At 36.6% G+C, this 13560-nt stretch overlaps 1 protein-coding gene across 1 annotated transcript in view; it reads right to left on the bottom strand.

Moving 5' to 3' along the window:
- Positions 1 to 13560, bottom strand: part of SLC26A7 (solute carrier family 26 member 7) — a 71030-nt gene that overhangs the window by 15016 nt on the left and 42454 nt on the right. The window contains exons 10-12 of the mRNA XM_032129087.1: positions 12152 to 12247; positions 5179 to 5285; positions 3001 to 3067 (exon numbers count right to left, since the gene is read on the bottom strand). Coding sequence (XP_031984978.1) covers positions 3001 to 3067; positions 5179 to 5285; positions 12152 to 12247 — 270 coding nt within the window. The remainder of the gene's footprint in view (positions 1 to 3000; positions 3068 to 5178; positions 5286 to 12151; positions 12248 to 13560) is intronic.

Below are 13560 nucleotides of genomic sequence, written 5' to 3'. Positions count from 1 at the left end.
ACACCAGATAATGTTCAGAAACCCCCAGGTACAAGTGGGAGACATTTTGCTCAAAACAAGGGCTGTTTCTCTCACTCTCAAGGTGTACTTATAAAACACCTTCAAAAGCCAGTAAGAAAATTAGTATTTATATATAAATATATTGGACAGCAGGAAGACATGCTTAAATCCTGGTTTTGTAGGAGGTAGAATTAAGGTAATTCTACTGAACTCCCGATTTTCCACAGGTTGTGTGACAATGGAAGTAAAAATCAAGAATTTGCAAGAGAAAATAGGTCAAAAAAGTCTCTCTTCTTCCTAACAAAAGTCATGTAACAAGGTCACAGTCAAACACAAGTAAGTGGAGCTGGCACAGACCATTTTTTAAGTAGTATTGCTTGGGATTGCATTGAAGATATGCAGTTTTCCCAACAGACTTTCAAGCAAAACAAGAATGGAAATCTTCACCACAAACCACCTAAACTATCTCCTTATTGTAGACTGCTGTTCAGACTTCTGGGAATGAGATGACCTATCAGACACCACCACAGTGACCATCAAATAAAGGAAACATTTCAAACATCCCAAACTGAGGCAAAGAACCCCAGAGTACGCATAGAGACTTTGCGCAATTTACCTATGAGTGTGATTGTGGTAAATACCACATCACTGACATGCCAGTCAGACAAGTGGCAAAGCTCAACTGGCTGTTAAAATGTCTCTGTTTATATGGAATAAAGCTCTAAAGGGCAAAACAGAGGACAGTATATGCTTGAACAGAGAAATACTCTGACATCCCACAAATTCCCATAAAAACTATGTTATACACAGCTTGGTGTGGAGACAAGTGGACACCAGTGCCATAGCAGCACTGGCAAAGTAGAAGATAAAAACTAAGAAAAAAAAGGAAGACTGATGTGCAAAGATCAAATCCAGTGATGATCAAGCTTCCAAAAGTACAAGGTACAGAACTTGAAAGGGTCAAACCATAAGGCCAGATCAAACAGATAGCAGTCTTAGGTATAATTTTTTCATCCAGAATGGACAAGGCCAATTGTGCCTAAAATTGACCAGCCAGTTATTCCTGGGTCTGGTTTGATTCTTTGTTAACAAGAACTGCTCAGAGAAAAATGAACTTCCTCTTTGTTGAGTCCTTGCAAAGAAAGTAGGAAATTTATCTCACGTGTCAGTCCCTGCCAACACTTAGAAGGCCCCAGGCGATTGCCCTGCACACTCGGCACAGCACTGGCTCTGCTTGGGTACGAGTTCAGTGCCAGTGAATGCCTGGGATGAAATGTGTTTCACATAAGCTTCTAAACACCCTTTGATTTTTTTTCCACATTAAAGTGTCTTTTCTCTTATTGATGAAATAACCCCTATAAATTCACAGACCTTAATGGCAGGGTAGATCATTAAGCTTGCATATTTTCATGTTTAAATGTCCTGTTGTTTATGTCTAATCTGTTACTTACCAGGGAAACTTGGACCAGTCTAACATTCATACATTAAAAATTACCCTAAATGCCTGCTGCAACCCAGTGACTAAATTCAATTAAAGGCATATTTTCCTTCTTTGTTTTGTGTAATAAGCTCTTGAGCAATTTTCTTCTTTAACATAATGTTATTTTCCCCACTGTCTGCAGACACTAGTTTGTTATTACTAGGTTACTGGCGTTAATCTTACTGAATAAGGGGGAAAAAAATAGCAGGGGAGCAGATAGCTTAAAAAAAAAAAAAAATGTATAGGCATTTTTACAAAGTGCTTCATGATATGAACCGATATGAAAAATAGCAGGCAAATCAAATTTTGGTTACCCATCTCTGACAAAGTTACTCCAACATTTTTATTAAGAATGAAAAGTGATATAATAATTGACAGCTGGGCCAGCCTCAACAACAGTGTTTTTAATTCACATTTCAGAGTCCTCCCCATTCTTATGTACCTTTCACATTCCAACATTGCTCAGCATGCCAAAACAGTAAATGCCCTTGAGCCCTTGGAAGTTCAGATTTTGAGCCCAAGTTAGCTCTGATGGAAGACATTTGCCAGAAATAATAAATTCCTTAAAGAAGAGCTGCTTAATGGTGAAGCAATAACTGCTGAGCATGTGGCTTACTGATACATAAGATCTTTCATAAGCGCTAGGAAAGGAAAAAGGACGTAAGAGAAACTGCCACGGTGGAGAAGGCAGGATGTCCCAGTGATGGGGCTCTGTGCTCAAAGGACACATGGTTCTACTTCTCTCTTGGCTGCTGAGCTACCATTTCATCTTGGAGGTGGGAGTTCACCTCTGTGGGTCATTACCCTTCTCTTCTTGCCATAGACCTTAGCAAAAGCGACTTTGATGATAATTGCAATGAAAACAACCAAAAGAATCTGAGTGGTTGCTTTAGGTTTGTTAAGAAGCCAAATTTTAAAGGCACAGTCTTCGGGAGAGATTCTTCCATCCATTTTTCATGTGCAAAGGGTGATGAGATGTGTGAAGCAGTCTGTGACAACTTTGTGGTGCTGCCCCTCTTTGCCCAGCCATATGGTGTCCTCTGAAACAGTCTGGTCAGGAGGGGTTGGTGGCAGAAATGGTCTCAGAAAAGAGATTGGGGATGATGAGAATACCAGAGGACTTTTAGGAAATATGATAAGAATATGGAGACTGCTATTGTCTGCTCAGATTGCCCTTGCCATTCCTGGCAAGATAGTTCCTTAAATTTAGGAATTAGGAAACTTTTAGAAAGAGCAATTCGTAACTAAAAATGACAAATAAACTAAGGTGGATAGATCTAAGCGGACTTGCCTAACTTCACTTTGCAGACAAGCAGCAGGACCTTGAAAATATTCCAGTTTCTGATGGGCAACTAGTTTTGTTTTTATTATATTATACTGGCTTTAGATTTCAAGTGGTCATATCATAAACACATTCCCTTGATTCCCTGATTACAATCTGGTAACTAACTAGAGAAAGCAAACAAATCTGAATTAGTGAAACACACACACACAAAAAAGGTTAAAAAAAATTAACTTACACTATTATCTTCTGCCTTGTATTTATATTCCACCTCTTTCATATTTTTCAAATTGAGTGTCTTTGCTCTGTAATCAATACATAGAGAAAAATCTGTACAGTAAATCATTAGAAGCCTTGAACAGAAACAAAAAGACACACACCCCAAACTACAGCATAGCAGTTTAAAGGTCTGACAAAGCAATCTGCATATTTTTGTGATTACAGACCTTATCTTTTCTGATAACCATCCACTTAAAGAGTAAAAATTTTAGAATTATATCATTTTGAAAATATGAATAATGAAATTCTCTGGTGAAGAAAATCTTAATTTTCATTAGCTGGCAAGAGAGCTATTTTCAAGTCAAGGTAGCTCATATATAACCTATAGCTTCAAAAGTTAAGAAGTTTAATATTTTTTAACTGCAAAATCATATTGTAATGAAAGGGAAAATAAATATGTAGAATAGCTGTGGGTCATGAAAAATAAAGATATTTTATTTGTCATTGAAATGGACACGTCTTTAAGAAGCAGAACATTGCACTCTAGCCATCAAAATGGGGGACTTACTGGAAAGGGCCAGTATTCCTGTGCTCTCTACACAGTGAAAAGAGAAAGTTGCCTTGGAAAGGGCGCTCAGCGTAGGATCTTTCGATTTAATGCATCCTTTGCAGGAACACATTTAACTGCAGAAGACTGTGAAACTAGCTAGCCTGCGAGACAGATGCACGAATATACAAGGAGTATTTGCAGGTATTGGGGCCAGATAAACAAGCCTTTCAAATATCAGCTGTTCTCTCATCTTTGCATAAATGGAGCTGTGGCTGCTGCTGGTTTTAATACATTCTGATACATAATATTTACCACATCCAATGGTCTGTCATCTGAACAGAAATTTTACAATAAATAATCCATGGTATTTTCCTTGCTTCACTCCTGCTAACGCTTTTGCTCATGACTGTATGGCTTACTACAGGTTATCTTGTTAACCCTATCTGTGCCATACCAGTTTTAAGGCTGCTACCTTGTTCAATGCGTTTAGATGGCATGGACAAGTGTGTGCAGCTTCACTGAAGAGCAGAGAGATCACTGGAAAGAGTCTTATTTACATTAATTAGTGCAGGTTCAGACTGAGGTCTCCACTAGATCAGGTTCTTTTGTGTTAGATATCCATCCCTTTCTGCTGTTGGAGAACCTCTAACATCCAGGCTCAGGGTAAAAACAACATGGAAACTTGCCTTTTGTTTTACTACCAGAATATATCAAAATTTTAGTTTGCTGAGTAGCACAATGTTATCACAAAGGTACTGATAGTTTCTGCTTGAATCAATCTCCCATCATTTTTAGCTGCCTTGAAATTTTGAACTATTTTCATGCTGGTTCTGCAACTTATTCTGTGAGAACAGAGCTGTGCACAAATGTCTAACACCATTAACTTTAACAAGCATTTAATCGAGCTGTCTATATTGTGCTTAATTTCAGTGGGATTCAATGATCATGCAAACAACTGCATGCAAGCAGCAAGTAATTTCCAGGACTGGTGAGCTGTGAATTATTTCTGTAGCACAAATCAATCATGAACTTCAGCTATATTTCCCTTTACTCATGATCCAAAGTAGCAACTGTAATATATTAAAAAAAAAAAAAGAAGAATTTCTGATTGCTCTAGTTTATTTATCCTGACTTTTCTAATTGATACACAGAACTTACACTTTTTGTTAGACATTAGAATAGCTGTACAGTTATGTTTCATTAATCTATATTAGCAGTGCAATTGTCAACTACCAACTCCTGTGCAACATAGTACCTAGGGGTTTATAAAGGCTCTTAGTTACTAAAGCTTCCCAGACATACTTTCTCCTTAAGGAGCAAATAAATATCTAATGGAAAAAAATATTATTAATCTTCCTGTTGATTTTATGCTACCTTCACATAATTAATCATACAGAAGTGTAATAATAACAGAAATCACAAAATAATACCATTTTATAAAATGTTTTAGAGATCCTTAGTCTACAGTAAATGCACAGATGTGACTTTTCCTTTTGAATTGTCTTATCTTGCAATTTTCTGCAACTAAAAAACTGAAGTTGAGTTGTTAAATTTAGTATACCGTATGTCTATCCTGACTGTGAAGCAATATGCAGAAAGAATACATAATGATGTGCTAGTAGAACATTTCAATGAATTGTCTCTTACCTGGGAAAGCGAAAAATCACGATTAATATAGTGCAGACAACGCCATACAACAGTCCCACATTAGCAGCAAAGCATATTGTAAACACATAGGTACTAACCCATATGCTCTTTAAGGAGGGGAGCAAAAAGAAGTGATTAGTTTTAGATTTTATAATAATGTGCGCTTTATGAATCAGAAATAAAGATTTTTAAAACTAAGATAGTTTCTCAGATGTGAACATTTGGATCTTTGAACTGGCAAATACTGAAGATTGAATTAGCAATTAAAATAATACCTCCCCGTGGGAGGCCACATACAGCATGGCACAGCTCATCCCAGTGCTCACAGAGGTTCCTTCCAGGGCTACTTAAAATAGCATTTGTGCTTGTGCTAACAGCTTAATTCACAATGAATTCAGTTGTTTGGAAAACCTGTATTTTATTTTTCACATTGCAAATTCTCGTCACCTTCTTCACTGCACAGATTTTAAATCCTCCTTTCCTTTCACATAATGAGGTGCCCTAATGAGGTCACATACAGAGAGCTTTTCTCTCACTAATCATATAAGTGGGAATTATAATTTGCAAGGAGGCTGATTAAAAGTGGCGTTTATCAGAGTACAGCTGACTAAAACAACTCTATAATAAATAAAAATTACTGGGGAATTAATTTCTTCCAGTGGAAATGGTAAGATTTCATATTACTTCCCCATCTTTCAATATTTGATTACTAAAACTTTGGACTCATTTTAAATACAAGTTTAAAAAATACACAGAAGCATATCTGAAACTAAAGTCACTTTGAGAAGAAATTTAAAATGTTAAAAAAACTTTTAAAAACTTTCACATTTCAGTTTTTCCTTTATTATTTTCTAACCAGAAATGATCACTTTTATTTCCATACTACAATGATGTGTACAGCTAAGAGACATGCAGATTTTACAATTAAAACAAAAGTACAAATTACTTGATTTCTTATACCAACCCAATTGTTATAATAAAGTACATATTTCTTTCCTTGAGGGAGCCTTAAGCAAGGACTGCTATCTAATATTTCTATAAAAGGTGTTAAAGAAGAATGGAAAGTATTTTCACTCCTCTGGATATACAGATCCCCACAGGTGCCTGTTTCAAGAATTGCAGTGCTTCTTGTTCATGTTTGCAGAATAACAGATCACATTACAATGGCACAATCAGTATTAAGATTATCCTTTCTCATGCTTTCACTTAACTCACGAAAGCCAGAGACAATAGAATACTTTCAGCCTAACCACAAGAATTTTGCTCGAGCAGATCCCAGAACTGTTAGTTTATGAATTATAAAGTGTAAGGCATACCGTACTAACTTGTGCTTCACAGAGGACAGAGTGTTACGTGAGTCTATCGAGAAGCCTTTTTCATCTTCAAGATTCCTAACTACTGCAAAAGAGTTCTCATTTCTTCAACAGGATGGCTGCTAGGCAAACAGGTAAACTTAAACTGTCCTCAATCGCCAGTTGTATTTTAACATGACATCTTACACAAATTGTTGTGCATATATTTGCAAAGACTACCTTTATGAGCAACAGATATTGAGTTCTGATTCATGAATAAGAAAGTAATGCTAAGATTTATAAATCCAATATACATTTATAAAGAAACTCACCTGGACATGAAAAAGCTAACAAAACTACTAAAAACCTGAGAGATCAAGAATTAGCCTATCTTAATAAGACTGAACCCTTGACAACACCTGAATCCACTTCAGTGCAATCCAGTTAAGCTGCTGACCTGAACCTCATCACATCTAACTAAATCACTGCTGCAGACCTGCAAAATTCTTATGTGTCAGAAGAAAACAGAAAGCATAAAACCCCAATACAAAGTCTGCATAGGAAGAATCAAAGCCAGAAATGTTTAAGTACTGCTGAGTACTGAGAAAGCTAGTTAAGTGCCTCTCCAGCAGTCTAGTATCTTACATCTTAACTGTAATCAGAGACTGCCATTGTTGTAGAGCCTGAGCCAAAACAATCATATGCTCATTAGTCAATCACCTTTTCAGTGCTTTGTATTGGCCTGGAGTCAGTACTTCTTTAATTAGGGTAGCACCAAACCTGTAGAAAGAAGTTATGTTGATCTGATAGACTTTTTTTTTTTTTTAAATTCATGGGTTATTGCAAAGTTCAATAAAGAAGTCATAAAAATACCAAAGTTTTCCTTGGCAATTTACTTCAAGAGGGTTACTGCATACTCCACAACAGATAGAATCTAATCATTATTCAAATCTTAGCAATAATATATTATAGGCACATGTTAATTTCAAAAATAAAAAATCCACCTTCTAAGTATCCTTGTACTGTACTAATTTGGAGAAAAACTCTAAAGAGGGAGAAAAGAAACAAGCAGAAGAAATGGATTTATGTCAACTGCTGTATATATTAGAAAGTATCAGAAGCACTGAGAGGTACAATGACTGTGTACAGCAGCTGCCTCCATTTAGACTTTCCATTCCATAGGGTCTAATCATCCACCATTGATGACAGTCTAAAACTGGCACTTGGTAGGAAAAAGCATATAAATAAATTGCAGAATACTTTCTGAACCTAGGGCTAACAATGCAATGCTAAGGTATGGTGATAAGAAGTGTTTCTGTATGAGCTTGAAACCAGATTACGCACTTCCCTTTTTCTTTGCACACTGAGGATATGATCAGCTATCACCTGAATGGGTAGGGTTCCTTGCACTTAACTATCTGCAACACAGCTGTCTGATTTCCAACCATAATAAATGGATTTGGTTATGAGGATGAAGAAAATTCAAGGCGCAGTTCATCTAACTCCTACCTGATTATGGTGTTGCTTAATGGAGGAAGAGATGAACATGACTCAACTGACCAGTTCTGCACTATCTGTAATGCGAGGCTGTGATGAGTTGCTCAGATAGAGGCCCATGCTGCAGCCACCACCATATAGCCAGAAGGAGAATCCCATTAAAGCCTGCTTATTCAGGAGCTTTCTCAGCAGGGAAGATGCTGGAATCCTGGTTCTGGCTCTAAGGACTGAGTGACACGGCCATGCTCCCACATCCTTCTGCAAACAAATGACTAATGTGTGCATTCATCCACAGCACACCCTTCATCAAAACTTAGGATTCAAGTGAAGACCACCACAGCCATAGAGCAGGAACTGCTTAATGCACTTAGGGACATGGTTTAGGGGTAGACTTGGCAGTGTTGGGTTAACAGTTGGACTAGGTGGTCTTTAAAGGTCTTTTCCAACCTAAATGATCCTATGATAATAAAGTGGTATGGTAGTTCTTTAATATAATTTTTCACAGGCATTCCATCCACAATGGTTGAGACAGTATTTGTTTGCAAACAGCCCTGGAAACAGAGGGACTGATACAAATATTACTCTTTAAAAATAATTTATATGGTAATCATACTTTCAATGGATTAAGCATTTGCAAATTCCTTCCCACCCCACTGAGATCAACTACAGCACAAGTAATATAACTCATAGTAGCATATTCACTAATGCAGGAAGAACAGAAAATCTCCCTAGGATGTCGTAAGCTAGAGGTATTGATGTAAAATTATTCTCACAGAAGAGATGGTTTCCTACTTCGTAGAAAATTGTCTTTATAGCAGAGCCCTGAGAGCTCTCAGAGCCCTCTCATGATTCAGGACCCATGTGTGATGAACAAATTTAAAAGGCCATCTTCCTCCTGAGGATAATATGTGAAGAAGTTCTAAAAAACCCCAAGAAATTGCACTAATGAGCTCCAAAATTTTCAAGGAAGACCGTTTCCAGGCCCTCTCCTCTAAATATTTTGACAAAATAGATTGGCAGGGTGTTTTATGCGTGTCTCAGAAATTCGCAATGGCAAGATCCTGGAGGATACTGGTCAAAAATGAGACCCTCATTCTTGGATCTACTTTAATCACTGAATTAGTAAAATTCCTTACATCCTTTAATATTAATATATGTACATACAATTACAATTCATGCATCCATAACTACCTGTCATCCCAATGCCATGTTGGGAATGTGTAATTTTTACCACAAATTCTTGCCATTCTTCCTGCCTTACAAGTCAGGCATGCAACCTGGCTTTGTCTCAGCTGTGGTAATTTTCTGGTCAAGACATATGTGCAGCTTTAAAACATTTTTTTCTCTTTAAATGCCAAAGTATTCCATTGCTGGACTTCCCAAATCCCTGCTATATAATTAACTCATGAAAATGATCCTTATTTTATTATAATGTTTCACTTAGAACATCACCTTCTGAAATACTTTTCCTCCATCTTACTTTCAAGTCCAACTGTTAACAGCAAAGAGAACATTTTTCTTCAGCAGTCCATTGCCAGGCAGTAGTTTTATCTGTCTTAAAAGGCAGTTTATCTGTGATGCTGAGCCTTAAAATCAAGAGTTAACAAGAGCTTCACTGGCCTTTTTAGTGATACTAGGAAAGTGCACTGTCAAGCTGGAGAATAAAAACGGCAAATTAGTCAAGTGGGCCTGCATAAGAAATTAGGCTTATAGAAAGGACAAGGAAATCAAATTTTGACCTGAGGACCTGACAAATGGGATATATTTACAGACTAATGCCAGATTAGCTTTCTGGCAGTTCCCAGAAAAAGAGGGAAAAAAATAAGACAAATCACTCTCAGTTATGCATATAACATATATAGTGGAATAGTGCAATTATTAATCTGAGATTGTTGAAGTCCTCCAACCAAGGTGTAGGGACTGACAGAAGACCTTAAGTGAAGCAGGAGACATTTGAAGTTCATATGGATGCTATGAACAGCAGGAAAGAGATCTCTGGAATAAGGACAGTGGGGTAGTAGCTAAAAAGCAGTCGAACGTCATTTGAGAGGCAGGATGTAAATCTGAAAGAAAAAGCCACCCATGGCTGAAAGAAGAGATTTCATAGAAACCCAGAATATCCTGTGATAGAATGAAGCAATGAAGATCCTCAAGTCCAACTCCTGAACATTATCTTACCTTCCACATGTAAAAGGATTATGTTTATAAAGAACTAATCAACAAATAAATATTATTCATACCACTTGTGTTTAATGAGATGCTTAAAGAAGGAGCAAGGTAACAAACTCCATAATACTCTGTTTCCATGTGCTATCATTTGCCAGACTTATAAGCAAAACAAACCTGACTTCAATGCTACATGACACACACCCTTCAAAGAATCAGTTCCAGAAAGGACAACTGCTAATTATTTCCAAATGTTTTGTTAGGGTTTATATCTTCAAAACACTTTGGATAACCTGGGTGATGGAATGATTCATTTCCAGTGTTCTGTCAATTTCTGGGGTGAATCTTTTCAGGCCAAAATAACACCAGTGTAGTTACACAAATCACTGGCCTTGGTGGAGCTCCTCATAGCAGGCAGCAATGCAAGATCAATGTTTATAGGCTTACTTTAAACTATGCTATTTTGAGCAAGATGATTTATCCTGTCAAGCTAAGGACTGATGGTAAAACTGCTTGAAGATAAATCATTGCTCGAGTATGTTTAGTCAGAAAGATGAACCCAGCAAACTCCCCCATTCTATAACCTCTCCTAGAAATGATGACAGATGTCAGAGATGTAGTAACGAACCACTCACACAACCTTTTCTGCCAAAACCAGAAAAGCAAAAATCAATCAGGCTAGTCTATCTGTGAAGATGTGTCAAATCTAGTGAGATTCCAGAATATCCTGCTGGAAAACATAATGACTTATTATCTCAATGAACTGATGGAGAAGATATATCTCTCTGCCATAACTATCAACATTTTAAGTCCATTGTTCCCAGAATAATTCTTGATCTGCATCATCCACCAGTTCTGTCACTGACATTATGGGTTAAGCTGAAGATCAAATACAATACAAGAGACAGAAAATATTTTCAGAATTTTACTGCTTGAGGAAGAAAAGATTTAATGAAAGATAGAGCTTTTTTTCTGGATAATACAAAAGAAACCCCTAAAACCAAGTTTTTTGCACCTCTAGTTTTCTGCAACTAAGTGCAAAAAATCTCACAGTCAAACTTGGTGTTGTTTACTCAGCTCTGTTTCCCATACTTAATCCAGTACTCTATTAAAAAAATTTTTATTCAGTCTAGACTTAACCATTACTGCTGTAGAATACTAAGTCACTGGTGAAGTCAACAAAGTTCATTATTAACGCCAATTACTTGTATATCCCACCACAGAAAAGGCCTATATGGCCAAAATACCTTTCTGAGTACTGTTAACTCAAACATATGGGACATCAGCATGTATGTATTTATGTAAGTGCATAGAAATTTTGGTTCCACTAATTGGCCATTACATCCAAAATCTCCCACAGAAGAGAAATCCAGGAGTGTCCTTACATATGGATTCATCTTTAATTTGCTAGGCATTCTGTGCAAAATCTCTCAGACTATTTAGATTTTGCATTAAACTAGATTTTCATACTATATCTCTTTTCACCTATCTTGTCTTTCTGATGTATTCCTCCTCTCATAGAGCAGAATCTTTCACTATGTTCAGACAGTAGATATTCTGCTTGCAAAATCTGAAAGAGTTAAGGCAATTTACCTACAGCACCCCTCAATATGCATATTTCTGCATCACTATTTTTCCAGTTCTGTTTGACCTGTATGGTCATTCCGTATTCCCAGAGGATGAAGATACCAAAATCTGTTCAATAATGCTACAGTAGCAAAAGCATGTTAAACAGATAGAGAAGACATAAAAATTAGACACGTATTTGCTGACATTAAGTTGATCTGTCTGTATACACATCTGTAGCATTAGGTTTGATTCTTTATCATTTACTAAAATGTCATTTTTTTAATACAAGTGATATTACAGATGCTGTTCTTCTGAGCTGATAGTGCGCAAAAAGTACTACTAAATACCTTGCACTTGTCTCTTCTAGGGCCACAGAACTATTAAAGTTTAGCTAACAGGTGTTTGCCAAACAGTCTCAGGAAAACCTCCTTAGATTAAGTTTTACTTACCCAGTCTATTTTATCCACTTTCCAATATTTTTTTAAGTCACGGAACTGCATTAGCATCCCCTTCAAGCCCACAACTATAATGCTTGCTAACACACACTGCAAAGACATAAAAACAAAAGCCATTTGCAGAATTGCTAGTGAAAACAATTTTTCTACTTTTTCTTTAATTTAGCAGTCGATATCATAATTAAATTGTAGAAAAACTGGTAGGTGTTTAGAAAATGACATAAGCACAGGCGTCCTTGTGACAGATGCTAACAGCATCAACCCCCCCTATCCCTCTTTTTTTTGTGAAGGCAATCTACAGGCTACCTAATTGTGAGAAAAATGGCAGAAGCCTCAGGACCACCCAAGACTCTTCCATGCATCAGCAGACCAGATACATTCTGCCACAGTCTGGAGGACAAAAGCAAATCAGCACTCAACTTCTACGCAGTGAAAAATTTTAATTCCCCTTCCTCACTTCCTTCCCTTCTGCTAGAGAAGGCCTCTAGGGCAAAAGTCCATTAATTTTAAAGCAAACAAAATAATTTTTTGTTCTTTAAATCAGGAAGGAGGAGAAGATGGATGAAAAAATCATCTAGAGCCAAAAAGAACAGAGTACAAACTGATGGACTTGCAGTGTATAGATGGGCTGAAAAAGCATATTAGAAGAGAAAGAAATTATCAAGAAAGCAAAAACCAAAAAGTATTTTTAAAATATGGGGGAAAAGCCTACAGGAAACCAGTCAAAATTCACATACAATCCATATAAAAACAAATGAAAGTAGGGAAGAAGTATAGCAAAAAATCAGGACATATTGAGCACCCCTCTTCAAGCGTCCTTACTTTGCATGGTTAAAATAAGCTATAAAAGGAACTGTGTTTGAAAAGTGAGAACTTTCATGACACCATGTAAACAATAGCACAAAGTAATTTTTAAACATGGTTGAGTTAAAACTTCATGTACATACATGGCAGAATTGTGGATAATTTTAGAGCTGTATTTTGCAGCTTTGACATGCCTCTAGTTAAAATTAACTATTAATTTGTAATACCAAAAGCTAGATATAGCTTATGTGAAAAGATGCCACCCTGCTTCATAGAGTCATAGTGTAGATGTATTCCATGACAGAGATATAGGAATACTTCATAATCTTTCTGTAAGCTTATATCACTATCTAAAATAATTTGTGTCAAATTTATTTGAAATGCAAAGTTGTGTATCATATGCATATCTTGGAGAAATATGAATCTTCATTAATTTCTACCACACTTTGTCAGTTTACAAGTTCACAACAACCTGGATGTATATTTTTCATAAACTACCTGCCAAAACTATGTAGAAGAGAAATTCGCTTCTATATGCTTACATGATAGCCTATATATAACTATATATGTATAAAATCTATATGTCTTATGCTGTCACC

The sequence above is a fragment of the Corvus moneduloides genome, chromosome 1, assembly GCF_009650955.1.
Source record: "Corvus moneduloides isolate bCorMon1 chromosome 1, bCorMon1.pri, whole genome shotgun sequence".
Classification (NCBI taxonomy): Eukaryota; Metazoa; Chordata; class Aves; order Passeriformes; family Corvidae; genus Corvus; species Corvus moneduloides.
Note: the sequence above shows the minus strand (reverse complement) of the source record. Positions and strands in the feature narration are given on the sequence as shown.